Source organism: Onychostoma macrolepis, chromosome 14 (assembly GCF_012432095.1).
Source record: "Onychostoma macrolepis isolate SWU-2019 chromosome 14, ASM1243209v1, whole genome shotgun sequence".
Taxonomy (NCBI): domain Eukaryota; kingdom Metazoa; phylum Chordata; class Actinopteri; order Cypriniformes; family Cyprinidae; genus Onychostoma; species Onychostoma macrolepis.
This window is the reverse complement of record NC_081168.1, coordinates 10,423,296-10,450,398: the sequence shown is the minus strand read 5'-3', so window position 1 is coordinate 10,450,398 and position 27,103 is coordinate 10,423,296. Positions and strand designations below refer to the sequence as shown.

The window sequence follows — 27,103 nt, the reverse complement described above, 5'->3', positions numbered from 1 at the left end:
TCTTTTATCTTTTGATGTCTCCATTTATCAGCAATCTTTCTGTTTCATTGGAAAGAGCAACGAAAACTTTGAATCTCTGATTGATTGCACAATATGGCAGGGGTGGGGTAAACGTGAGGGAGACTTCGCTTCATTTTCCATTTTATGTAAAGATGGAAAAGGGGGAGGGGAATCTGCCAAGAGTATTCATTTGATCTGAATGGAACTATAATAAAGCAAATTCCTGGACAGCCATCCCAGTTCATCATGGAGAGGCATTCCCCAGCCAGCCTTTTGTCTCTGGCTCTGACAGGCCACAACTGCTATTCTAACCCTCAAGAGCATGCTATATTAAATCAATATATAATATTACCAAGGTCAACATGCAACCCGTGATCAGCTGCATGTAAGCCCTAGTGACACGCACCCATCCATCTCCCTATAACAAAATTCTTTCTATTTTTCTAGAGACTTCTCATGTCCCACTAGAAGACAATGAAGGCTCAGATGATAATATTATTGTAGATGGAAACTGGTGGATAGTGGTTTCAAAGGGCAATAATGGTATATGGTAGTTAAGAGACTGGAGTGCTTGTGGTTTGCTCTGTAACGATCTGGAACATAAACGCATGAACACTTAGCGGATATTGAGCCAAGCCTCGGTGATATGAAATAATAAAGGTTAGAGTGAAGAAACTCACGAGTCTCAATGCAAACAGCATACAGAAGACAAAGGAAGTGAATAAGGATGTCTGTAGTACAAGCTTGCCATCTACTGGTGAAAAAGAAAAGATACAACCAAATTAAATGCATCAGAATAAGCTTTATTGCGTGAAACAATACATATTCCTTGAGAATAAGCATTTTAAAGAAGCATATCATAAATAAAACTTTTCTGTATAGTACACATGAAACCATACTAAATATCAAATAGCTGTGTGATGTGACAAGTTTATTAATGTTTACTGTATAATTATGTTGAATAGGATTTGGGACCAATGAGATCTGAACTAAGACCTATGCAACTTTATTGTATTATTGCATTGCATTATGACAACACCGATTCTTCCCTGATGGATGTAATGTCAGAACAGAATATAAACACTTTTGTTTAAAGACAGTTATTCATCTCACATCTTGATTACTGTACGAATACTGAAAAAGAGAGAGAAAGAGGTTAAGTCCATGTATGCACGTATATGTATAAGTGTATGTACAGTCATGGCCAACAATATCGGCACCCTTGGTAAATATGATCAAAGAAGGCTGTGAAAATTAATCTGCATTGTTAAGCCTTTTGATCTTTTATTTAAAGAAATCTCAAAAATCTAACCTTTCATTGGATAATAAGAATTTAAAATGGGGGGAAATATCATTATGAAATAAATGTTTTTCTAAAATACACGTTGGACACAATTATTGGCACACAAATTCTTATGAGTAAAATATCTCTGAAGTATATTCCTATTCATATTCACAATCTTGAGCACTCCAGGGTGATTATGAACATGAAATTATCCAGCCATGGCTTCCTGTTTCACAGATAGGAGGGAAAACAAAGCCCAAATTCCCTTAATCATCCATCACAATGAGAACAACCAAATAATATATTTCTGATGTGCAGCAAAAGATACTTGAGCTTCACAAATTGGTGAAGTGGCTTTAAGAAAAGAGCTAGAGCAGTGAAAATTACCATTTCCACCATCAGGGCAATAATTAAGAATTTCCAATCAACATAAAATGTTACGAAACTGCCTGGAAGAGGACGTGTGTCTATATCGTCCTAATGCACGGTGAGAAGGAGAGTTTGAATGGCCAAAGACCAAGGACCACAGCTGGAGAATTGCAGAAAATAGTTGAATCTCAGGCTCAGAAAACCAAAACAAATTTGTCAAACAGCACCTACATCACCACATGTTGTTTGGGAGGGTTTCAAGAAAAATTCTCCTCGCTCATCCAAAAACAAACTCCAGCGTATTCAGTATCAGACACGACTGGAACTTCAAATGGGACTGGCTTGGCTTCTATGGTCAGATGAAACTAAAAACTGAGCTTTTTAGCAGCAAACACTCAAGATGGGTTTGGTGAACACAGGGATAAAAAGTACCCCATGTGTACAATGAAATATACTGCTGTATTTTTGATGTTGTGGGCCTATATTTCTGCTGGAGGTCCTGGACATCTTGTTTAGACACATGGCATCATGGATTCTATCAAATACCAACAGATAAAAAATCAATAAGTGACTGACTCTGTTAGAAATCTTATAATGGGCCATGTTTGGATCTTCCAACCGTACAATAATCCAAACACAAACCTCAGAAACAACACAAAAATGGGTCACTGAGCACAAAACCAAGCTTCTGCTGGCCATCCAGTCCTCTGACCTGAACCCTATAGAAAATGAGTGAACTGAAGAGAAGAAGCACCAACATGGAGCTGGGAATCTAAAGTGATCTAAAGTCTGGAGTGATTCTGGATGAAGGGATGGTCTCTGATCTCTTGTCAGGTGTTCTCTAACCTCATTAGGCATTATAGCAGAAAATTTAGAGCTGTTAAACTGGCAAATGGAGGTTTCAAAAAGTAGAAAGGAAAAAGAGGTAGAGAAAAACATTTATTTCATAATGATATTTCCCCATTTTAAATTCTTATTATCCAATGAAAGGTTAGATTTTTGTGAATTTTTTAAATAAAAGATCAAAAGGATTAACAATGCAGATTAATTTTCACAGCCTTCTTTGTTCATATTTACCAAGGGTGCCAATATTTTTGGCCATGACTGTATATATATAAAAAATAATTAGACACCATAACAAAGAATTTCTTCTCTTGACTAATGTGTGTGGTATATGACCATTCCAGAATACAGAAATACTGAAAAATGTCAGACATACAGATTCACAGAACTAACCTCTTCCCAGTGATCATAAGATCGAAGGCCTGGTTAACCTGATCTAGAGCCAGTCTGTGTGTCACAAATTCATCTAGCAGAAGCTTCCCGCTCATATAATCCTGTACCAACTTGGGCACTGCCTCAGCACTCTTCCAACCTGTCAATCAGACAGGAAGAACAGAGAAGTTACTTTAAATTGCAGGTTTTTTCCACTAATACACAGTGAAATTAGAGAGGACTGTAAAATGATTAGACCTAATTCTCCATATCACATCAACCTTTTGCTGCAACATATAGGCTACAGTAGATCATCATAAGACATATTTTAATTTATCAGGCATGCTTTACCACCAAAATAGGAGCCTTTTAGAGTTTTTCCTAATAGAATATCCTCAGAAACCAGACTAAGTTCTCCCATCCTGGTCCAGCCCACCATCACACAGACTCCCCCTGCAGGAGTACATGCTTCCACAGCGGCTCTCTGATTGTAAGGTAGGACATTTTATCAGTTCATTAATCTGCATATGAATCCGGATTAGTAATGTTCTTGTCTGACTACATAGTAACTTGATTTGCTTTTACAATTTGAAATAGCCAAAAGTATTGTTAGATAAAAGATTCAAGACATTTGCTTTTTCACACTGACTTACCATTACTCCCACATTCCCCACACACTCAAGAGAGAAGTCAACACCACCTTTAGTCAGCTCCCTCAGCACCTCCTGAATGGGTTTACTGTGGTCTTTAGGGTTCACAAACTCAGTTGCTCCAAAAGTCTTGGCGATCTCAGACTTGTCTGGGTTGATGTCTACAGCGATGATCCTGGAAGCACCAGCAGCCTTGCATCCCATGACAGCTGCCAGTCCAACAGCTCCCAAACCAAACACAGCACACGTAGAGCCAGATTCTACCTGAGGAAGACAATGCCAAAAAAATAGCACATGCTACAAGCTTGTGGGATGTTATTTTTATCGTATGGAAGTGGAAATCACACACACTTTGCCTGTGTTCACTGCTGCTCCGTATCCTGTAGACACTCCACAGCCCAGCAGACAGACTTTGTCCAGTGGAGCGTCTGGGTGAATCTTGGTGACATTGTCCTCTGGAACAACAGTATATTCAGAGAAGGTGCTGATACCAATAAACTGGTAAATCTGCTGATTCTTGCAAGTGATCCTGCTGGTGCCATCTGCAAGAAGACATTGCTGATTTGTCTCCCTAGGAAATAAAGAGGGTCTAAATGGAACTGATTTGTTTTATCACCTACCTCATGAATCTATAAAGTCTATGAGTTCAGAAGAACAAAAAAAAACAGCACACAAACATCACTCAGTAACATTAACTCACCAGTTTTTGGTGCAGAGGTTTGTCTTTGGACTCAGACAACGTTCACATTGTCCACACTGTGGCACGACTAGAGGAATAACTTTATCTCCTGTAGATAAATGGTTGAATGGTAGTGCAGTGTTTTGAACTTGGAGCAAAATTGAAAGAAGAAAATATTTACAGTTTAATCACAATTGATCTTGCTATTTCTTTGCATTTGCTTGTCATACTGTACATGCGTTTGTTACATGTTTGTACTTGCAAAGGCAAATATAATGATTAATGCTTGGCAGACTTTTCTAAAAATTAGGAAAAAAGGTTTCCATCGTGGATTTTCGTTTACCTATGGACATCTTTGTGACACCTGGACCAACACTTTCCACCACTCCTGCCCCCTCATGTCCCAAGATCACAGGAAAGAGCTGGGGATTCATAGTTTTACCAACCTCATGCAGGAAAGTCCAGTCTGTGTGGCATACTCCAGATGCTACTATCTGACATGGGTCAATTGATAGTCATTAGTCTAATATATAAACACTGCTTAGTCATTTTTACAACATCACAATACCGTCTTTACGCAAGTCTATATATGAGTTGTATATGTAAACAGATTATATATGCTCAGTGAAGTGTAATGGACCTACTGTACCTTAATTCGTACTTCATGTGCTTTGGGAGGAGCAACCTCCACCTCCTCAATGGAGAATGGTTTTCCTGGTTCCCAGGCCACTGCTGCCTTGCACTTGATCACCTTAGAGAAAGAAAAAAAAAATGTTAATGGAATTGGTTTCATAGTCTTTAAAAAACATTCATCATTCTTTGAGGATAACTATCTGAGGACTTTTTTGCCTTACCTATTTATGTCCTTACCTTACCCTCAGTTTCCATGCTAGCCACACACTTTTAATCCAATGAATCGCTTCCAATGTTGTCTATAAACAGCCACCTAAAAAACATGAACAATTTTTAAAAAAGCTGTAATATGTGTTAAAGTTTTTTTTTTTTCCCCCCTCCAAATATTGAACAGGTTGGAGAATGGTTTGTTTCAGAATGTTTCCAAAATATTTGATGGTTCTGACATTGCATTAACACATGATGTACTGTATGTAGCACTGTTTTCATTTTTTTTTTTTTTTTATTGTCACATAAAAATAACATATTGTGTTGTTGTTGTTTTTTTGTTTTTTTAATAAGATAAGTTAATTATAAAAATATAAAAAATACATGCATTCTTGCACTATTTTAAATATTTGTGAGGGCATAATTTAAGTAACATCCCTCATTTGCTTAACATGTTAGATGAAAGGAAACAGTAGCTTTCATGTAAAGTGGGTCACTTTTAAAGCTATTCTGATGGATTCTCATCATTAATAAACCATTTTGAAATATAAAAATTAAAATATTTATATTAAAGCCTATATTCCACTAATATCCGTATTTGTGCACACAGGCATGACATTGCATATATGGTATCAAATGTGTTACCCTTGTATGGTGTAGCAATAAGGAAGTATGCAAGTGCACTATATAATGTGTTACATTCATTCAAGTTTACATCACAAGCATGTAATACTTTTCATAGTAGAATGCTGATGTTTTAATTTCAATTTTTTGTAAACAGTACACATTTCTTAAACATTAAAAACATCTTCACTTGATCTTAAAAAACAGTAAGAATAAATCATTGCCTAAGATTTATACTGTCAGTATACTAATACATTTTCAAATTCATTACCATTTAGGGGATTGTGATATCCCTCAAAGCTAAATTCGAGTTTTGACAAGTTTACTATATTTAAAATGCATTCAGTAAAGCAGATGACTGCATGCACAGATTTACAGTTTGCAAATGTTTGTATGCTATTATTAACTTACACGCAGAGCTGTTTTTGTCAGGGCTCAGGAGAGGACCTACTGGTACTAGTGTACTTTGTACTAGTGCACAGCTGCTATATAATTATTCAAAACGTGTTACTGGCTGATTGACCAATCCAGCAGCTGAACAAAGTCCTGCTTGCATGTGATTGGATGACCTGCAGATAACTATGGGTCAACCTTCCTCTTCCCAATGGCCGCAAAAGCAAAATGATTTTGATCATGATCAGCATGTATTGAAGCCCCATGGAAATTTGCAACACTTAACTGAAGGTAATTCAATGACTATAAGCCTACAAGAAATAATAAAAGTCAGACCGGTGAAATTTTAATTTTAATTTCAAGGCACACAGAAGGGAGAGATACTCTTGCTGTACAGTGTATATTGAGAGAAAAAAAATGGCGTAAATAAGGATGTCCTGCAGTGCAAGCTTGCCATCTGCTGCTAATAGAGAAGAGATACAACCAAATCAAATTCAACAAACTTGGCTTTATTGTGTGGAACAGTTTCTGATCATAACAGACATGGTCCTTGTATTCTCCTTGAGACAATAGACAAAAAGAACAAGCAATGCTTTATTCAGTGAATGTGACTTTTCCTTTCCTTCTGCACCTTTAATTCACTGTGCCTGTGTACTTTAGCCAATACATACAGGCAGTGAAAAGGGACCTTTTGATTAGCAGACAGATAATCATTGTCTAAATATAGACATATCTTTATATAGATATAAATATATAATAATACATTTTTCTTTGTGAATATTGCAAAACAGTCTTTTATACTAGTCTGCAAAGTTCATAATGACATTTAACTTATGACATTGATTGCGAGGCTTTAGAGAGGAAGAGGAACCCACCAGAATACTTGAGTTGTTTGAAGAATATTGAGAATCATCTCCATTTCACATCTCAATCACTGTCCGGATACTAAGAAAAAGAGAAACAAATGAACAAATTACATAAGTATTTTATAAATGTGTTCATTCATGCATTCATTCATGTACGATCATTTAGTTCTCTTGAACCCCGCCCCTCCACAATCAAAATGTTTTCAATAATCTGTTACACACAATGCAGAGGAAAAGATCTGTCACTACTTTTTATTTTCATTACAATTTTAATATAATATTGCAATACCACATGAACATACCCGCAGCCGGCTACGAGGTCACCAAGGTCCAGACCTCAGTAAATTTTTCATGTTCAAAAATAAAATTTGTTCTCTGAATGACTAATTTTCAGTTTAAAACTCCACATACGAGTGTCTGCATGTAGCTATAGTTCAGTTTAGACTAATAATTTCAGTTTCGGTTTTTATTTGTTTTAATAGCAGTATCTGGAAACACTGCATCTTCAGCACTTAAACTGACAGTAATCACAAAAAAAACCAACGGATAGGTTATTGCTGACAGGATTCACATTCAGTAAGGGAAATACAAAAAATATCATGATACTATCTGTCAGAAACGTTTGCAACGTTATCAAAAACAGAGTTATCATATACAAAGTTATGATCTATATAGCAATAGTTATTAATGAAATCTATAATAGCAATATGTAGCTATTGTTGCATGAATAATAAACAACTGATAAAATTATCCACCCTATAGTAAAGTATTAATAAATACTGATGCAATAAATATGGTATAATTTAACAATTTCTCCAAAACAGAGAAAACATCTTTAACATTCCTGTCTCTTTTAAAGTGTTTAGTGTATATAAAGTTGTGTTTGTAGGGGTAATTAGCCTATAGCAAAATTCTTAAACCCACCCCAGACCTCACTAATTTTCAAACCCTGGTTACGGCCATGCATATGAACTGTGAGAGTTATTCTAAAGATGAATGAATTTTTATATAATATATTAACATTTGATTATGCTGGACATTACAGAATATCACAAAATTATTAAGCATATAATAAGGCAACATTTTCTGGTGTTTTTCATCATAAAACAAATCCATAATTGTGTTCATTAATAGATGCAAAAAACTGACCTTTTCCCAGTGATCATGTGATCAAAGGCCTGGTTAACTAGATCTAGAGTCAGTCTGTGTGTCACAAATTCATCCAGCAGAAGCTTCCCGCTCATATAGTCTTGAACAAGTCTGGGCACCACCTCAACACTCTTCCAACCTGTCAATCAGGAAAACAACAGGTTAATTACTGTAAAATTATTCATTTTGCGCATTTGCCATCATAACAGCTCACACTACACTAAATACAGGGAAAGCATTTACCTCCAAAATAAGTGCCTTTCAGAGTTCTTCCTAGTAGGATATCCAGGGGGGCTAGAGAAAGTTCCTCCACCTCAATCCAACCCACAATCACACAAATCCCCCCTGCAGGACTGCATGCTTCCACAGCAGCCCTCTTGTCAGAGGAAATTGTATTAGTTCAATTAACCACAGGGCACATACAGTAAATGACTTTCTTCTACATGGCAACTTGATTTGCTTATATAAATGACACTGAAGTAAGAACATCTTTGAAAATGACAGCTCTACTAATAAAACTCAAGTAATTAAATAATAATACACACTGGTTATAGGAACTTACCATTACTCCCACATTCCCCACACACTCAAGAGAGAAGTCAACACCACCATTAGTCAGCTCCCTCAGCACCTCCTGAATGGGTTTACTGTGGTCTTTAGGGTTCACAAACTCAGTTGCTCCAAAAGTCTTGGCGATCTCAGACTTGTCTGGGTTGATGTCTACAGCGATGATCCTGGAAGCACCAGCAGCCTTGCATCCCATGACAGCTGCCAGTCCAACAGCTCCCAAACCAAACACCGCACACGTAGAGCCAGATTCTACCTGAGGAAGACAATGACAAAAAAATAGCACACGCTACAAGCTTGTGGGATGTTATTTTTATCGTATGGAAGTGGAAATCACACACACTTTGCCTGTGTTCACTGCTGCTCCGTATCCTGTAGACACTCCACAGCCCAGCAGACAGACTTTGTCCAGTGGAGCGTCTGGGTGAATCTTGGTGACATTGTCCTCTGGAACAACAGTATATTCAGAGAAGGTGCTGATACCAATAAACTGGTAAATCTGCTGATTCTTGCAGGTGATCCTGCTGGTGCCATCTGCAAGAACACCCTGTTGAGTTTTGTCCCTGGGAGACAGAGAAAACTACAGTTAACCTCTATTCAAAAGTAGAAGAAAAAATACATAGTATTTACTATAAATAAATTGTGTATTATTATTATTATTATTATTATAACCAGTTTTTGGTGCAAAGGTTTGTCTTTGGACTCAGGCAGCGTTCACACTGCCCACACTGTGGCAGGAACAGAGGAATGACTTTATCTCCTGCAGATATATAAAAATAAAGTGTTCTGAAATAATCACATGCCTACACACTTCTACATGCATGTATCTAGGACAAAGTGATTAAGATGAAGCAATTGAGAAATCAGAACTTGTATTTATAAACATTCCATATCTTGTTAGAAGTAAGAATATTAAAAGTGTTCATGATGGACTTTTTGGTTTACCTTTAGATACCTTTGTGACACCTGGACCAACACTCTCCACAATCCCAGCTCCTTCATGTCCCAGGATCAAAGGAAAAGGTCGTGGCTTCATTTTAGCAACATCATACAGGTAAGCCCAATCTGAGTGGCATACTCCAGATGCTACTATCTAAAAAGAGTTGATGAAAAGACACTTCTTAAATAAAATAAAATAATACTTGGTTCATTGAAAGCACAATAAAAAACAAACAAAAAAAATGATAAAAAATATTTAAATACAGTTTTTAAATTAATGGTCAAACAATTTAAAAGCATACAGTTCATAGCAAGAAATATAGTTATTCTCAGGCCTTACTCTCGGGCCTATTTTTAAGTTGCGTTTTAAGTTTAGTCTACATTTATGCTACATCTAGCCTAACATGATAAATATAGTGTTATGGATCTACCTTAATTCGTACTTCATGTGCTTTGGGAGGGGCAACCTCCACCTTCTCAATGGAGAGTGATTTTCCTGGTTCCCAGGCCACTGCTGCCTTGCACTCGATCACCTTAGGAATAAAATTATTATGCACCACCATTCAAAAAAAAAAAAAAAAAAAGACATAATACTTTTATAATGTTACGAAAGATTTCTATTTCAAATAAATGCTGTTATTTCTATTTATCAAAGAATCCTAAAATGCATCACGGTTTCCCCAATATATATTATGCAGCACAACAGTGCAGTTTTGAACATTGAAAATAATAAGAAATATTTCTTGAGCACCAAATCAGCACATTAGAAGGATTTCTTAAGGATCATGCTGTTGTTCAAAATAGTAATATTATTTCACAATACTACTGTTTTACTGTGTCTTTGATCCAATAAATGCAGCGTTTATGAGCATTAGACCTTTTCATTTGCTACAACAATACATTAATTTCCTGTTATGTCCTTACCTTACCCTCAGTTTCCATGGCAACGACACACTTTTGATACAGTGAATCTTTCCACTGTGGTCTTTCGTCTAATAGACAACGTTGCAAAGACAGAACATTTATGACAATTAAAATGCCAAAGCAAAAGCAGAAATACTCTGATGATTATACAAAAAAGGTTATTCATGTCAAGTGTGCTATATTAATCTCTATTACTTAACAGTTCAACATTTTACCATTCAAAAGGACGTTCAATACAGGAAATACATGGTATTATTACTCTTAACTCACTCAGTGATTAGTGTTTAGAGAGTAGCGTTGTTGTTACTTCTTTTCTGCTTTGCATATTCAGAATTTGGGATGCTGGCCAAACCTCATGTGATTGGCTAACCGGCCTCCTTCTGCGCGAGGCCGGCGGAATCAAAACAAGCTGGAACGAAATCTCCATCTAGTGGAGCTGTTTGGAAACTGCGTTCAATTTCATATTATTTATATCATTATTTATACTTTTTTATACCCTCAGTTACAAACCCGTATGACTTTCTTCTCTGGAACACACAAGGAGAGTTTGACAGAATTGTCTTAAGTCACCATTCACTTTTATGTATGGAAAAAACTCTAATGACAGTAAATGGTGACTGAGGCTCCTTTAAAGAAAAATAAGCACCTCCTCGCTACATCCTGATTGGTTAGTAGGACAGGATAGTGGGGCCAATTAATGACACCTGGTTTACAATAAACCACTTCACTGCATTGCCACAATAACAAATGCAGTGCTTATCCCCTGAGTGAGGGGCAAAATAGGACACTGATGGCTTTACTAGCTGTAATTGTGCTTTTTGTTGGAAGATGCTTTAGCACATTGTCAGCTGAAGGTATATTAAATGTTAAATATTAAAAGCAAAGTTAAATATTTTGATTGATCTATTGTTGACTGACATTATGCTGCTGTATCACCTCTGGGTGTGTAGGCTTGGAAATTGCTATACTAAAATCAACAGTCGCTCTATTGCAGACAGTTATTATGCTTTTTTGAAGCATACATGCAATCAACCTTCAGTTTTGTTTTATACCTAGAGCCCTTGTCCTCTAATGAAGCCAGTAGTACAGACACCACTTATGGCTTTGTGGCCTGTGTGATTGCAGTGCTTTTGTATGGAAGTTACTTCGTTCCTGTTAAAACAGTTGATACCGGTGATGGTGAGTTTAACTTTTATGCTTCAAGCCAGCATTTGAAAGACCTTGTGCTAAAATCTGTTGTCTTTACAGGAATGTTTTTTCAGTGGATTTGCTGTTCAGCTATATGGTTTGTTGGACTGGTTGCAGACACATTGTTTCGCCCCTCCGGAGCCCATCCTGCTGCTATGCTTGGAGGAGCACTTTGGGCCACTGGTAAATCATGAGTGTGAGTGAATAAACCTGTGTTTAAAATATACCGATGTTATTTGTAACAGATTTACCTCTCAGGAAATATAACCGCAGTCCCAGTTGTGAAGTTTATTGGCCTTGGACTTGGAATTTTGCTTTGGGGATCCAGTGCATTGTTAATTGGATGGGCAAGCTCAAGGTAAGCCGGACTGATGTTTGACAGAAAGGGCTTTAACTACAGATGAATTGTATTTCCTGATGTAAAACTTTGGAACATGGATTTCCATGCTGGCCCAGGCTAGTTTATGCCATTTGAGTTGGATAAGCAGTTCACTGTTGACATGAGCATCTGGAAAATACAGAAAACTTTTGCTTGATGCAGCTTAAATCATTGCTAAATATGTAATGTTTAGCAGTTTATGTCAGATAACAGATCATTTTTAAGTTTAGTTTAATATTATTTGTGCTTCTTTTTAACTTAAGCTCATCTGTAATATCAAGTAACAAGTTCTGTGATCTGAATGTTTATTTGCATTCCATTTTGAAATTTAGTCATACTTTTTCTCAGAAGTATTGTTGCACTGGTTTAGTGCACTTTTAAAAAATATTCTAAGCTGTAACACTTTAGATTGAGGTTCCATTTTCTAACGTTTTGTTAACATGGACTAACAACAAAAAAGTGCTTCTAAAGTATTTAATGAATTTTAATGTAAATTCCGACATTTACTAATGCATGACTAAAAATCAAAAGTTGTAAATGTTAATATGTATTATTATTGGACCTGAGCTAACATAAACTAACAATTAACAGTTGTATTTTTATTAACTTACTTTAACAAAGATTAATAATGTAACTGTTCATTGTTGGTTAATATAATGAGACCTTTTAATTCATTCCTTTTAAGGTTTGGCTGGTTTGGTCTGCATTCAGAGGAAGTATCCAAACCGATACACGATTTTTGTGGAGCTGGCCTTTGTCTGCTAAGGTAATGAGCAGGCAATGTGATATCCTTAAGCATTAGTTGTGTGCATAGTATTTGAATGCAGACCATTAAGAGGATATTTCTTTGGTTAATGAAGACTGAAATTTTACATAGTAATTTTGTGTCCTTAAAAGGATGGCCGAAACACACGGCAATGGTAAGGAAATGCTGCAGGCATACTAATTTAATTTGGTCAGACAATATTTCCATCCCAAAAATATTTATAGTTCATTTAGGAGTTACACCTCATAAAGATCCTTTTGAGATCAAAGAGCTGCTGTCTTTACTCGCCTAAAAGTTTCTCTGAAATTGAAAATGTAATATACTGTGTAAGGCAGGATAAATCTCCTCCTAAGACCTGAAGTCACATTGTATTGGATTCACAGTTCCATCTGATTTTATAGGATATGGAATAAAAACATCCTTACCTTTTATTTATTATGAGATAGAACCCTGTGGTACAGTTTTTATGTAACACAATCATGTCTTTGTTTCAGTGCCATCATATTCTTCTTTGTGAAAAGTGATGTTCAGAAACGCACAGCTACCGAATTCATGCCTTTGTTGATTGATGATAGGGTAGGTTTGTTAGGGCTTTTCCTCATTAAGAGTTATTATGATTGTTTATGCAGAATATTGTTTTGTGTATTATGTCTTGGATACACAAATCTTTGCTGAGATTTTGTGTACACGTGCATTCACACGTCTGTCTTTAGAGGTGGAATCCAGACAGCACAAGCTCCAGTGATTCATGGGTGGACACAATTTCACCAAAGAGCAAGAGAGTGTTGTAAGTCATTGTAGGCCCTCCAAGTTCCATTCTTTTTTTTGCAGTTTTCCTCAGATTTATAGTCCATCAACACTGTACTGGAAAGTCTGTTGTTTGATGACGACTTCTGTGCTAAAATATTCTTGCACTTTTTTTTTTTTTGGTTTGTTTTATTTTTTTTCAATCAATGCATTTTTTTTTTTATATTACAGTTTTGAATTTACATCTATGGTATTTTCAGCTTTAGATTCTAGTATTGTAAAATATCTGGATGATGAAGATCAAATCTATGGGTTTTCATGATATCCTTTCGTTACAGTGGCTGCATCTTGGCCGTATTTTCAGGTGTCCTTTATGGTTCTTCTTTTGCGCCTGTTTTCTATATTAAAGTCCATGCCACAATCAATTCAAGCATGTTCACTGGATCCAGTCAGCATGGTATGTGTATTAGTTCAATTAAAAGTGATATGCAGTTGTACTACAGCTTAATGAGATGTTAAAAAGCACTTAATGGGCTATTTCTTTTTTCTGCCATCCATTACAGAAATTGACTACTGCTTTGCCCATTACAGTGGAATTTTCCTCATGAGCACAGTGTATTTTCTTGCTTACTGTGCAGTCATGAAGAACAGGCCTCGGATTTATCCCAGAGCCATCTTACCTGGTAATTAATGTGCTTTCTATTGCATCGTCTTTATTTTAACTTGGATGAAAGGACCGTGTTGCATTGAAACTCCAACACAGTTGTGATTATATTTATTTACATGTACAGCGTACAATCAGGCACTGAACACAATACATTTGCAATACAAAATATTTACAGAGATTCCATCACCTTTCTACTGAATATTGAGTTCCTGTGTTCCTCAACCTTCCTTCCGTGCAGGTTTTTTGAGTGGCCTGATGTGGGGATTAGCCACATATGCCTGGCTTATGGCAAATTACTACCTTAGAGCAGTGATCACATTCCCTATAATTAATGCTGTAAGTATCATGGAAAAAAAAAATCTTTCATGTCCTCATTCACCTTGCATTGCAAATCGTATGTAATGATAGTGTGTTCTACTTTGCTTTCAGGGTTATGGCCTAGTAGCTGCTCTGTGGGGAAGTGTGGTATTTAAAGAGGTCAAAGTAGGTAACACACAACTGTTTGTATTCATTCAGTGTTTCAGATGGCATTTTGATATGACCTAGCTTGACACTTTTTCAAATGAACTTGAGTATTTGTGTCGATTTTAACTTCCGAAAACACAATGTATTGAAACAGCTATTGTTTTTATTTTAATATTGATTCATTACTCGTAATAATAAAGAAATTAAGTAGAGTCAACTTCTGTTTAGGCTGTCCTAACAAACTGTTTTTATTTCCTCAGGGACTTGGGAACTTGCTGCTGTTTGCTTTGGCGTCTTGTGGTGTTCTGGCTGGCTCCCTGTTAACCACCTATTCAACGATTTGAGTCTGTACATTACGTTACCACAAGATGGCAATGGTGGATCAAGTTTTAAGCCAAACTTGCATAAGGCCTCTGCAGTTGCTTAGTAGCCCTTGATGTGATTTGCACATTTCTTGCTCTAGCATTCTAATTGCGATCAAAATTAATTTTGGGTGTTGTGTAAGTTCACACATATATGGATTAAACCGTTTCCCCTTTCTGGCTATAGGCTGTGTGTATAGCTTTGTGTTTATATTTGTTGTATTTTCTCAATTGAGTCTGAAGCTTTTCATCTGGGTCCAAGATTTTTTTGACCGATGACATTTCATGTCTCCAATAAGACCCTCAGCAGATTGACCGACTGACAAAGGTTGGACAAGCATTTATAAAGATAGGTGTATGCCTACAGTCAAAATCGCTACAGTTTAAAACCATGCATTCCTGATGTACATAAATGACCACATAGTCTGCACTGTTGTTCCTGTATCCTGTTTTCTTTACTGGAGCCCATCATTATTGCATGTTATTGCTTCACAGATTGACACCGGTAAATTCAAGTACAGAACATGACATAACAACATTGTTTATAGGTAGGTGTGCACAAGCATCATCTTCCTGGTGAAATATGCTATTATAATTCATTTTTAAGGCCTTCCTGACAGACCTGTTTGATGAGCTTTCCTGTTTTGTAATTTATCAGCATAAAATAAATCGGCCTAAAATGGCTTGCTGAATTAAGAGGGTCTCTCAGCTGGACCAAGCTGGGGGTCAGAAGGTTTTGTTGGTCAGAAGTGCCTTAAACCCTTCTGAAACTTATGTTTTCCAGCCAGAGATCAGCTCTCACCCTCACTAAGAAAATAAAAATACATAACATAAACCAGCTTTATCTGGTTTGCTGGTCGACTTTGGCCCCCCAAACCACACTAAAACCAGCAAAGCATATGCTGTTTTGTCAGATGGATTCTTCTCAGGAGGGCTAGCTATGATATGTAGGCTACACAGAAATATAGTCTATAGCCTACATTATATGGAAAATGTGACTGGTGTAGTTTGTAATGACAGCGCTCTAGTCTCTTGCGCTTGCAGATGGGGCGTATAGGACAAGCGACATTCTTGTTCGTTTGGGACTGTTATCTCAGCTGATCCGACATCGGGACAGTTGTCTCATTCATGCTGGAGCGGCTGCGCTGAGCGGACCATCTGGAGCTCCTGTCTACCATCAATATGTAAACGAACGCTATTCCAACGTGGATAAAAGAAAATCGACTTAATCATGCGCAGACACTCGTACCAATGGATACGCATTCGACTCGTCCTAGAAATGTCTGGGACTCTTTGATTTATTTGTCAGTGTCGTTTTTGAAAGTCTGCAACTGTTGGAAATATTCTGCCGTTCGGAAGTATTTGATTATAGTTGTAGTGTGTTTTGTTTATTTGTTTTTCACCGTTCATGTTAGTCGCACGTCTACTCGCCAGGACAAACGTCCTGATCTGTGGACTGGAAATAGCGTTTATTCTCAGAGTAAAAATGACCAGGACCCCGCTGAAGGGGAGGTGAATGAATCTGTGAGCCCGACCAGGTCTAATGTGGTGTATATAACACTCAGATCTAAGCGGCACAAACCGGCCATCATCAGGGGCACAGTGCGACCCAAACTCCGGAGAAAGAAAGTTAAAGTGAGACAGCAGGGTGTCACACAGGGCAAAGCGAAGGACGCGGGGCACAATATAAGCACCGTTAACAAACGACTGGGATATTCTGAGCTTGGTGGCAGTGATACTGGTTATTCAACTATAAGGATATACAGTGAAAGAGCTCCTCCATGGTTCAGTAATGACGATATCACTGCCATGCGCTTTCTAGCCGATAGTAAAATTACGCAAATTGATGAAGTGTCACCTCAGGGCTTCTCTTCTTTAATTTTATTTAAAAGTGCGACAAATGGCACAGACGACGTTGGTGAGTGTCGTAAATGTTGCGGTATTGTCAAGCGACCCTTGGACATGAGTGAGGTGTTCGCCTTTCATCTGGACAGGATCTTAGGACTGAACAGAACTTTGCCAGCTGTCAGCAGACGATTCCACTCTCTTGGAGGTAGTGTTCACTGTATAACCTTTTTTTCCAAAGTTTTAAATAAAACAAAGATTACTAGAGTACGTACTTCAAGAAAATACTATTTTAGCCTTTCTACTTAAAAAATTGCACGTTTAATTCAATGGTAGGCTACTTCCCTGTTCTTTGAAATTTGCTAACAATTTTTGAGTGAAAATTGTTTTTACCCCATTTTAGTGTTTCCCTTTGTATTTAATTAAACCTAAAACTTTATATATATATATATATATATATATATATATATATATATATATATATATATATATATATATATATATACATGCATACATATTTTTTTAATTATTTTTATTTTATTTTATGTTTTATTGTATTTATTTAATAATTTTAGTAGCAGACACTGCATTTTTTCATCTTGGATTAAGTTAGTAAAGAATATAGGCCTGGTTTCACAGACAGGGTTTAGACTAAACCAGGATTAGGCCATAGTTCAGTTAGGAAATATAATACATTTTTATTAACATATCTTTATATTCATATTCTTTATTTTATTAACATATATATATATTAAAACATTACTGGTGTCTATCCTGAGACAAAAAAAGACGTTCTTATATTTTAAGATCAATTAGTGCAAGTTTCTTTCAGTTGAAACAGCTCAGACTTACATTTTAGTCTGGGACTAGGCTTAAGCTGTGTCTGTGAAACAGGGGGAAAGTGTACCAAAAAAGTATCTGGAAATTTAGCCTACTGTACATCACACTTAAAGGCCTAGTTTCACAGACAGGGCTTAAACTAAGCCAGGATTAGGCCATAGTTCTATTAGGAAATATAATACATTTTTATTAACATGCCTTAGAAGAAAACATTACTGGTGTGCATCTTTTTGAGACAAAACCAAGGCACTGATATATTTTAAGATCAGTCAATGCAATTTTCTTTCAGTTGAAACAGTTTAGAATTACATTTTAGTCTGAGACTAGGCTTAAGCCTTGTCTGTGAAACCGAGGGAAAATGTATCATTACATTAGATTAAAAATGTCAAACCAATGTTATTTACTTTTTTTTTTTTTTTTTTAAATCATATTTTGATTTAAAGTCATTGTAAAATGCGTTGCTAAAAAAGTGAAGTAACTTCTGAGAAACGCCTTTTCAGTGTAACCAAAAGCTGTCATGAGCTTTTGACAAAGCAAGTACGACTGATGCTGACTGCTGAATGTATACATATTAATCTTGTTTCAGATGGTCAGCCTTGTCCAGTGGTTTTGTGGGATCCTTCTTTAAGCCCAGTAGTAGATCAACCTTCTGAAAGGTTGAACTGGGGCTCATATCAAACCTCTCTCAAACACAAGTGCTGGCATCGGGGCGTCATACCTAAACCAGAGTGGAGCTGCACCAGCATCCACCACCACGAATGGAGCAAGCTGGTAGTCTTTGATTTCCTCCTGCAGGTACTCCATTTTTATCAGTAGTGTCTTTCTGCATTGCAACTTTGTTGATAAGCAACATTTGTTCAGAAAAACAACTGAAACATTTTATTGTACCTTAAATCCTTAAAGCAAAAAGATTGTTTCTTTTCAGATTTATGAACGTCTAGACAAAAACTGCTGTGGATTCAAGCCTCGCCCAGAGGACACCTGTGTGGAGCTTGGTCACCATGAAGAATGTAGAGACAAGGACAGCATAGAGCTGAGACACATAGTCCACCGTAAACATGACCCACACCGCCTGGTTTTCTTCAACAACAAGGGCTACTTTGACCGAGATGAGGGGAATCTGAATTTCAGGCTACTAGAGGGAATCAAAGAGTGAGTAAGAGTTAGAGTTCAAATATGACCACTTGATTTTTCATTTGTATCTTATAATAACATTGTGTCAACATCACAGAGATTTTGCAGAGATACTGCGCAAATGTTCTTTTTAAAAACAGGTCATTCACACATACTTGTATTCAGTTTCAAATAAAATGCCTTGCCAAAGATTTAGTTAAGTGAAATTTCAAACTTATTTCCTCAAAGAATGAATCCTTACAGTTTGTTTGATTAAATTACAAGTCACCACAGGTTATCAGGTTAACGTAGACATTATGGTTTTAAATGAAATATAATTTTGGGCGTCTTCTGTTCTCGTTCTTGACGGACAATCTGAGGTGGTTTGTAATTGCTGCAACTAAGACTGCAACTGAATTCATTTCGGTGAGGCCACGAGTTTGGGCTTTCAGTAAGCCAACACCTCCACAACAGCACTGAAGACGTAAGCAAATTCATACGCCAACAATCTGACACGTGCTGTCTGAGCTAAGAGATTCTGCTGGCAATGCTGCAAATGTGATATCTCTGGGAACGCAAGCTCACTTGTGCAATAACATAAATCAGAAGAAACGATGGGCCATTGCTGTGTTTGAGGATCACTACTTGCATGTTATCTGCATTACAGCTGGGTATTACATAATATGGCAGTAAGCAATACAATTTAGTTTGAGGGGATTGTGAAAATATATAATGATATTTTATGTTGTACTTTATAAAAAAAAAAAAAAAAAAAGTGGATAACTTTGTTTCAATAATTTTGGAGTGCATTACCATATATATTCCTTTAATATTTTTTTCCCTTTCAGGCTACCAGATCAGTCTTTGTCAGTGTTGAGGTCTCAGCGTCTCAGGGAAAAGCTCCTGCAATCGCTGTTTCTCGACCAGCAGTACTGGGACAGTCAGGGTGGCCGTCAAGGCATTGAAAAACTCATTGACGTAATTGAGAGAAGAGCCAAAGTCTTGCTCACGTACATTAATGCTCATGGGGTTAAAGTAGTACCTATGAACTCTTGACAGATGGTGCTTCAGCTTTCAATGTGTAAGACGAACCACCAACCTTTTGGTTTCCAATGAACGTTGATGTTTTCGACAGATTAGTATGCCAATGAAGACCTGCTGAATTGAAACACTTTCAGTCAAAATTCTATGCACTACAGAAATTAAGAGCACTTTGTGGTGTTGTAAGTGCTTCTCCCGTTTAAGACGAGAAGAAATGATAGTTATAGGGCTAATTTTTGGCACTACTGACATTCCACAAGATAAAGGCACTGTAAGTGATATGATGTTTCGTTAACTTCTACCAGCCTTAGCTTCTGAATTCAACTGCCTCTTCTGTCCAAAATCCCGCCCACTAATGACATGTCAGCAAACCTGATGTAAGCAATCTGAATGCTCAAACTGAGTCTTTTGGTTAGCTGCACATCGATGTCCCACAGCTAGTCTGTTTTGATGTTTACAGAGCTGTAAGGTTATCACAGAGATCAGTGCAATTTCTCAGGACACCTGTTTTAGAGTGTGTGCTATTCCATAAACAATACCAAAGCACTTTAAAATTCCAATTTTATAATCAATGCATGTTCCGCTCAATAAGTAGTTTCAGTCAGTTATTAATTTCAATCTACAATACAGCTTTATATGAACATTTCTGCTATAATCTGCACATATTTTTTTCTGCTTTGGTGTTCATGATGATGGTTCCAGCATCGTTAAATCTATTAAAGTTGCACTTGTGTTTATCACTGTGAAGATGATATGAATCTTCTTTCATATGAATGGCAGTATTCATTGTGCTCTCAGAAGTGTTTGTTTTTGTATTATGTTGTTTGCCTTTGTAAAAAGAAAAAAAGTATACATACAGTATATAGAATAAAAGTGTTGCATTTCAGTTCATCACAAAATCATTTCAATATTACATGAATTGGTAGCACCACTGTTTGTCAAGTTTGAGAAAATCTTATAATCTTTGAAATGGTTTGAAAAGTACTTTATACACCATGGTATGTCTGAACATTTGATACTGATTGGCTGATTATGATGCTAACATGTTAATAAGTTGAGTTTTACCGTTTTGGAATCTATTCAGCCGATGTCCGGGTCTGGCGATAGCACTTTTAGCATAGCTTAGCATAGATCATTGAAACCGATTAGACCACTAGCATCGCGTTCAAAAATGACCAAATTAGTGATTATTACGCCAGAATGGGAGTATTGTTCCTAATCATATTGGCCTAGAAAATCGCAACTTTTCATTTTCTGCCGGTCTTAGAACACGATATAACTACAGAAGAGTCAAGTTTTAAATATAAAAAATATTGAAACTTTGGTCATTTTTGAACGCGATGCTACTGGTCTAATCGGATTCAACGATCTATGCTAAGCTATGCTAAAAGTGCTATTGCCAGACCCGGAGATCAGCTGAATAGATTCCAAAACGGTAAAACTCAACTTATTAACTCTGGGGGAGTTGGAGAATGAGCCTATTTCCAAGAAAAGTGGAGTGTTCCTTTAAATGGCTGGTTAGCATTCAATTGAGCATTTTGCAGTGCGCTTTCAGAGTTTCTCTGAAACCCTCCACCTTCCCCAGCCCCACCTGTATAGATCTGCTACGGGTTATTTTATATGTGAACCGTGCTGGCAAAATGCGCATGGGTTAATTTTGAGCTACAGACACAAAAAAGTGAAAAACATAGATTTTAGTCAAATTTCAGGTTTTGAGTTCATTAAGCCCTCGTCTAGTGATCCCAATGCTCCAAATAGTAACTAAACATCTAAAATGATCTTTATTTGTACATTTTCTGAGAGGAGTGCCTTTTTCTCTGCTTGCTTCTTGCGCTGCTGCTGACTGATATATGAATCGCGCACATACAGTACTGTAAATGTGCTTCCACTAGTGCATGATCCCGATAAATATACACACAGACTGTATACATAGAATTACAGTATTTAAGTACTGTAAACATAATCTGTTATGTCTTAAGTGAATGTTTGGTGAACCGTTGGGAAAAACATCTGATGTGTAACACATATCAGATCCGTGCAGTACAATAGGACTTACTATATAGGCCGTCTGTCTCATTAATGTTAATCTAACAATAAAAGAAAAGATCACTGCTCTTGATTGAACTGCTTTTGTGGTTTTAATAATCATTTTATTTGTAATAAACACGGTGAAGTGATTTTTACAAATGATTATTTGCTTTTCTTACTTGAATGCTTTTGTTTAGATGTAAAATGAAAAAAGTAATGCACTATGCCTATTTGTTTCTTTCTTATATTTGTTCTACTGTTGTTGGTGTTATTTTTTGCATCTGTTCTTATTTTTAATAACAAAGATAAAATAAAAAAATGGCTATATTGTGATATAGTAATTAATATTAAGAAAGGAAGTGGAGGAAACAATGCAATGTTTCTAGGTGATTTTGCTTTGGAACCTTCAGAAAACTTTAACTTGTTTTTTCTCAGAACTGACTTCGTCTACTTCAGACTGGTGTAGCTCAGTCAAAGGTATTTTAATGGAGCGGAATGTGATAATAAAAATAATTAATTTTTGAAACATTTTGCCAGCACAGGTCACATATGCTATTTGTGCAGCAGCAGTATATCTTAAATACTAACAGCACCGTATCGCTGTATGCATTAGCAGTAGCAAATAGCTTTTTGTTTTTGGAAGAAGACGCGCTGAGAGGAATAACCCTGAATTTACCTCAAAAGAAGAAGAAGAACACAACGCGATGTGTCGTGCAGCTGGATCCAGTGGAGGATATCACTCTGATGAGTAGCCTATAAGATTACTTGCATCTGTTGTTATTGTGTTATTGTGACATAACTTGTACACATTTTACTAGTTAGACTTTTCCCAAACTATAATTCCTGACTACATTAATGAAATCAAGTGAAACATTTTGAAATATGTGTCATTTCATTGTCTAAATGCTTCACAATGCCAGGATGTTTGTTTAATGTTTTATAACATATAAAACCACAAGATATAAAAGTAGTGTGTGTGTTAACACTATGAATGAATGTTTGGCACAAAGATGTGTTACTCTTCAAGTCTCAGTGTTCAGATCGGTATCGATCATGTGTCCTTGACCTTCTGTGTTTATTTTTATTATACTGTATTGCAAATAAAATACAAATAATAATCAAAAACCCACATTATTTTACTCTCCTCACACACTTTCTCACCTGCCTCGGCTCAGTCACATTCATATTGATGGCCTATTATGGGTGGCCCTTTGTCTCTCAGGTGTGAATCACTAAATATTCATGGCCATTGTCACGCCCTCGCATGAGGGCATTCTATCATAAAACATGTTTTACAAATGTTAAATCAATATATTGTTTTCTGTGAAGTAATGAACAGGATAATTTTCACATCATTTTGTAACAAAAACTCTAGTCTACCACGTCCAGTTCTCATAAGTCTTGTGAACAAATATTCTGTATGTGTTTTATGGCCTTATTTCAGTGACTTTAAAAATTTAGTTTTTCACTAACCACCAGTGATGGGAATAGCGGCGTTATAAATAAACGGCGTTACTAACGGCGTTATTTTTTTCAGTAACGAGTAATCAAACGAATTACTGTTTCCCCCGTTACAACGCCGTTACCGTTACTGACAATAAAATGTGGCGTTACTATATTATATTATTAGAATTTATTTTTTTCAGTTCATCTGAATGGATTCGCAGTGTAGCTGTAGCCTATTTGACGTATCATAAACTCTAGTGTGAAGGCGCACGACTCGCCGTTGCTTTCTCTCACATACACGCACGCAAAGAAAGATACAGAGCACGAGAGTCTTTCATAACATGCAGAATTGACGCGCTACATGTAAACGATATTCTTTGTTGTATTTTCCTGTCAAAATAACGGAGTTCCTTTGGAATTCTTCAGCTTTTAAGAACTGCCGGTTTCTCTGGTAGTGGGCGGAACTAATGCGCAAACGACAATCTCATTGGCTGGCGCTCACCTATTATCGTCCCTGTTTTGATTTCAGCAAATCAATTCGAGCGAACGCAGATAACGTGATTAATATTCATGAACCCAGCAGCTCATTAATCCTTATGCGTTTTATATTGATGACAAATATGCATTCATACTTGGTTATTCTAATTACTAAAGTTCTATCATCATATAATATTAAATTGTCATAATATTATATTATAATGCTTGACTGACTGATAATAAGTGTCAGTAGATAAATAGTGTAGATTAATGTACAATGTTTTATAATAATAATTTATTCTTTTTAGTGTCCATTTCATTAATTTAACATATTTAATATTGGGGGCATCCAAAGTTATTTGACATTTGAACATTTTTTAAAAAGTAACGCAATAGTTACTTTCCCTGGTAATTAGTTACTTTTATAATGATGTAACTCAGTTACTAACTCAGTTACTATTTGTGAGAAGTAACTAGTAACTATAACGAATTACTTTTTTAAAGTAACGTGCCCAACACTGCTAACCACGCATAAACATTGTTTTCTCAAAAGCACAGACATGTACATTCATGCTGGTCACATATTATTGTAGCCCAGTTCGTTCTGAATACAGTGTTATCAGACCTTAGCCATTAATATTATTTTAAGATACCGAAAAAACACAATTATCAGGGAATGTCAAAATTTCTCCAGGGCCTCAAAAGACCCTCAGACTCCAGAGGGTTAAGTCATGTTAACAACATGTTAAACCATGCTAGCAAAATGTTAAATAATGCTTGCAATGTGCGAAATCATGTTAACAGCATGATTAAATGTGTTAATCTCTCTCTCTCTCTCTCTCTCTCTCTCTCTCTGTCTGTCTGTCTGTTTGTCTGTCATTTTTTTATTGTCTTCAAAACATTTGCACTTTAAACTTTAAAACTACTTCAAACTTTTAAAACATTTTCAAATATTTGGCCTGGCTTTTTCAAGCCAACTTTAAAGTTTGTCATCAGATTTACGTGTTTGGTTCTGTATTCACTGTAGCCCCTAAACAGCTATTAAGTTTATTTTCATGCTAGGAATCATTCAGTTTGAGTGCAGCTGAGTTCAGCTGTCTTCTTTTCTTTGCTGTTCCCTTTCTCATTTGCGTTTTGGTTTTCCAGGCAGTCAGTTCTCAGAGCTTAAAGTCTGAACCCTTTTAAAAGTGTACAGACACATACTTACCCACAGAAATAAGCTCACACAAGGGTTCTTTTATAAGTGTGAAAATACTTAATGTTTGGCAGCGCTACCCAGAATGCATTTCAGATGTATCTGCTCTGCACAGTAGACTTGCTGTGTCTTGCCACACACTTCGCAGGACAAAACCAGCTCTTTTGGAATGTCAAATCACCTCTACTCATCTTGATGATATGCAAACACTTGTGAAACACTCGAGTGCCAATGTTCGCCATCCCTGCTAAAACAATGTAATTTTCCTTCCTGCAGATGTTTTCTCAATAGAATGTTTGATCGAAATTGTAGTACAGAATTATTATTTTTTTTTTCACTGTAAATCCACAGGGAAGTGCTGTTTGCATCATATCAAATGCAGCATACCATAATAGGAATGGAAAGAAGCATCTTTTGAAAGCTGATTTTACATATGACCTCATTTTATTTCAATGTTTGAAAGGCAATGAAATTCCTTTCAGCTGACACAATGATTCCAATCTAATCACTTCCTGTCTGTTTCTTCAGTAGAGTTTAAGAACAGTGTAAAACATGCCAAGTTGCTTGCCACCCTGTATGTCATCGAAGGACCATTTCCACTTTTTCTTCCCCTCATTTCATATCCTAACAAGGAAGCTTTTATACCAGTTGCTCTGATAACTTCTTTTGCTAGAATATTACCACCATTTTCCCCTCTGTCAAATAAGCCATTATTCTCCATTTCTCCCTCTTTATAGTTCTAACATAGCTTGTGACCTTAACCAGACTTATAAAAGACAGCTGAACATTAATTTAGAAGACCTTTCCATGCCATTTCTTTCATTCTTGTAACTATAATACCCAGAACATTTTTTTTTTTAAATTAGACTGACATCTCACATTTTTGTGTCCTAAAATCCTCCTCTCATTTGCCTGCACCAGCTGACCTGCTCCATTTCTCAAGCATGTGTAAGTATGGAAAGGAATTTTACACTGCTACTCGCTGTCTAACTTTTTTTCTTCCTTCTTTTCATTGTTGCTATGACAACATCACCCCAGCAACATCCCACCTGGTTGGCAGACAGATGTACAGTAAGAGTTTGACGGGTAGAAAGCATCAGATAGAACAGAAGCGGCGATGGGAGCTCATACCTCTGCACAAAAACAGGCGGCTCTAGACATAACATGGGCACATTAGCCCCCCTCAGTTTCCCATCTGGAATATGAGTCTTGCTCAACATTAACGTGCTCTATGTGTAGCCAAAAATGAAACGAATAAAACAGATGGGCGAAAAAAAGGAGATTAAATCAAATATCAGGGCATGTTATAGCCTGAAAATGCACTTTGTGATGAGATAAAGGAGGTTTGCAATTGTTCCACTGTTGATGTTTGCTGAGATGCATGTTGGTCATGGGTTTTTAGCTTGGAAAGATGCTATCTGCGTGTAAAAACAGCACAACACGCCTGAGGCAGATAGCCAGGTTTCCTTCAGTTGTTCCATTCAGTTTGTCAAAAATAATCTCTCTTTGGGGACTGTGTGCAGCTGTCAGATCTAACAGTAGGATGCAAGCCATTTAACTCTTCCCTGACCACAGAAACTAATATGAAAGTTAATTTGGGTGGAAGTAAACACATCGATTTGATCTTAAAAGAACAGTTCACCCCAACATGAAGTTTAACTTCATGTTGTTCCAACCCTATTTCCTGAATTTTCTTTTTTTTTTTTTTTCATGGAACACAAAAAGAGAGCTTCATGCAGATCTTCTTCATGAAACAGCAGTTCATGGTAAACATGTACGTCATGCCAAGCTCCGAACAGACAGAAAATGAATCATAAATAATAATTCACTGCAAATGTGTTCCTTTGTCACAGCTATCAAATCAAATTTGGTGCTTGGATGTTAATGACGTCAAACATAAATGGTTACCACACATCCTGAGACCTGCTATTATTGATGTGACAGAACTGGCACCATACATTCTTAAAAATAAGCAGTCTTTATTGCCATTTTATGGCCCATAAAGAAGCTTTAAAGGGATAGTTCACCCAAAAATGAAAATTCT

General features: G+C 36.6%; 4 protein-coding genes across 9 annotated transcripts; 2 read left to right on the top strand and 2 right to left on the bottom strand.

Moving 5' to 3' along the window:
• Positions 1-782: 782 nt before the first annotated feature.
• Positions 783-6,992, bottom strand: zgc:77938 (Alcohol dehydrogenase class-3-like). 2 transcript variants are annotated; one of them, XM_058797597.1, is made up of 10 exons: positions 6,931-6,992; positions 5,069-5,144; positions 4,848-4,949; positions 4,542-4,692; positions 4,220-4,307; positions 3,871-4,090; positions 3,523-3,783; positions 3,221-3,353; positions 2,891-3,029; positions 783-1,134 (listed from the first exon to the last, which is right to left on the bottom strand). In XM_058797597.1, exons 2-10 carry the CDS (start codon positions 5,084-5,086, stop codon positions 1,110-1,112), a joined length of 1,137 nt encoding a protein of 378 aa, XP_058653580.1. In that variant the 5' UTR covers positions 5,087-5,144; positions 6,931-6,992; the 3' UTR covers positions 783-1,109. The 2 variants fall into 2 exon arrangements, with proteins under 2 accessions (XP_058653580.1, XP_058653579.1); XM_058797596.1 differs by lacking the exon at positions 6,931-6,992 and adding an exon at positions 6,074-6,133.
• On the bottom strand, positions 5,080-10,998 carry adh5l (alcohol dehydrogenase 5-like). Of its 4 annotated transcripts, none has more exons than XM_058797598.1 (11): positions 10,771-10,997; positions 10,501-10,568; positions 10,008-10,109; positions 9,583-9,730; positions 9,310-9,397; positions 8,981-9,200; positions 8,633-8,893; positions 8,314-8,446; positions 8,071-8,209; positions 6,931-7,000; positions 5,080-5,144 (listed from the first exon to the last, which is right to left on the bottom strand). In XM_058797598.1, the coding sequence occupies exons 2-10, from the start codon at positions 10,516-10,518 to the stop codon at positions 6,976-6,978; spliced, it is 1,134 nt and encodes a 377-aa protein (XP_058653581.1). In that variant the 5' UTR covers positions 10,519-10,568; positions 10,771-10,997; the 3' UTR covers positions 5,080-5,144; positions 6,931-6,975. The 4 variants fall into 4 exon arrangements, with proteins under 4 accessions (XP_058653581.1, XP_058653586.1, XP_058653584.1 ...); XM_058797603.1 differs by having other exon boundaries at positions 10,716-10,771; XM_058797601.1 differs by lacking the exon at positions 5,080-5,144 and adding an exon at positions 6,380-6,615 and having other exon boundaries at positions 10,771-10,998.
• Positions 10,999-11,210: 212 nt separating this feature from the next.
• On the top strand, positions 11,211-15,260 carry tmem144b (transmembrane protein 144b). 2 transcript variants are annotated; one of them, XM_058797595.1, is made up of 12 exons: positions 11,211-11,354; positions 11,557-11,679; positions 11,749-11,871; positions 11,947-12,046; positions 12,753-12,833; positions 13,328-13,409; positions 13,547-13,620; positions 13,919-14,037; positions 14,144-14,263; positions 14,486-14,583; positions 14,677-14,730; positions 14,973-15,260. In XM_058797595.1, exons 1-12 carry the CDS (start codon positions 11,291-11,293, stop codon positions 15,054-15,056), a joined length of 1,122 nt encoding a protein of 373 aa, XP_058653578.1. In that variant the 5' UTR covers positions 11,211-11,290; the 3' UTR covers positions 15,057-15,260. The 2 variants fall into 2 exon arrangements, with proteins under 2 accessions (XP_058653578.1, XP_058653577.1); XM_058797594.1 differs by having other exon boundaries at positions 14,677-14,734.
• A 140-nt stretch (positions 15,261-15,400) lies between these two features.
• gask1b (golgi associated kinase 1B) lies at positions 15,401-22,032 on the top strand. The gene is made up of 5 exons (XM_058797593.1): positions 15,401-15,622; positions 16,119-17,127; positions 18,346-18,554; positions 18,685-18,911; positions 19,721-22,032. Exons 2-5 carry the CDS (start codon positions 16,326-16,328, stop codon positions 19,926-19,928), a joined length of 1,446 nt encoding a protein of 481 aa, XP_058653576.1. The 5' UTR covers positions 15,401-15,622; positions 16,119-16,325; the 3' UTR covers positions 19,929-22,032.
• Positions 22,033-27,103: the final 5,071 nt, after the last annotated feature.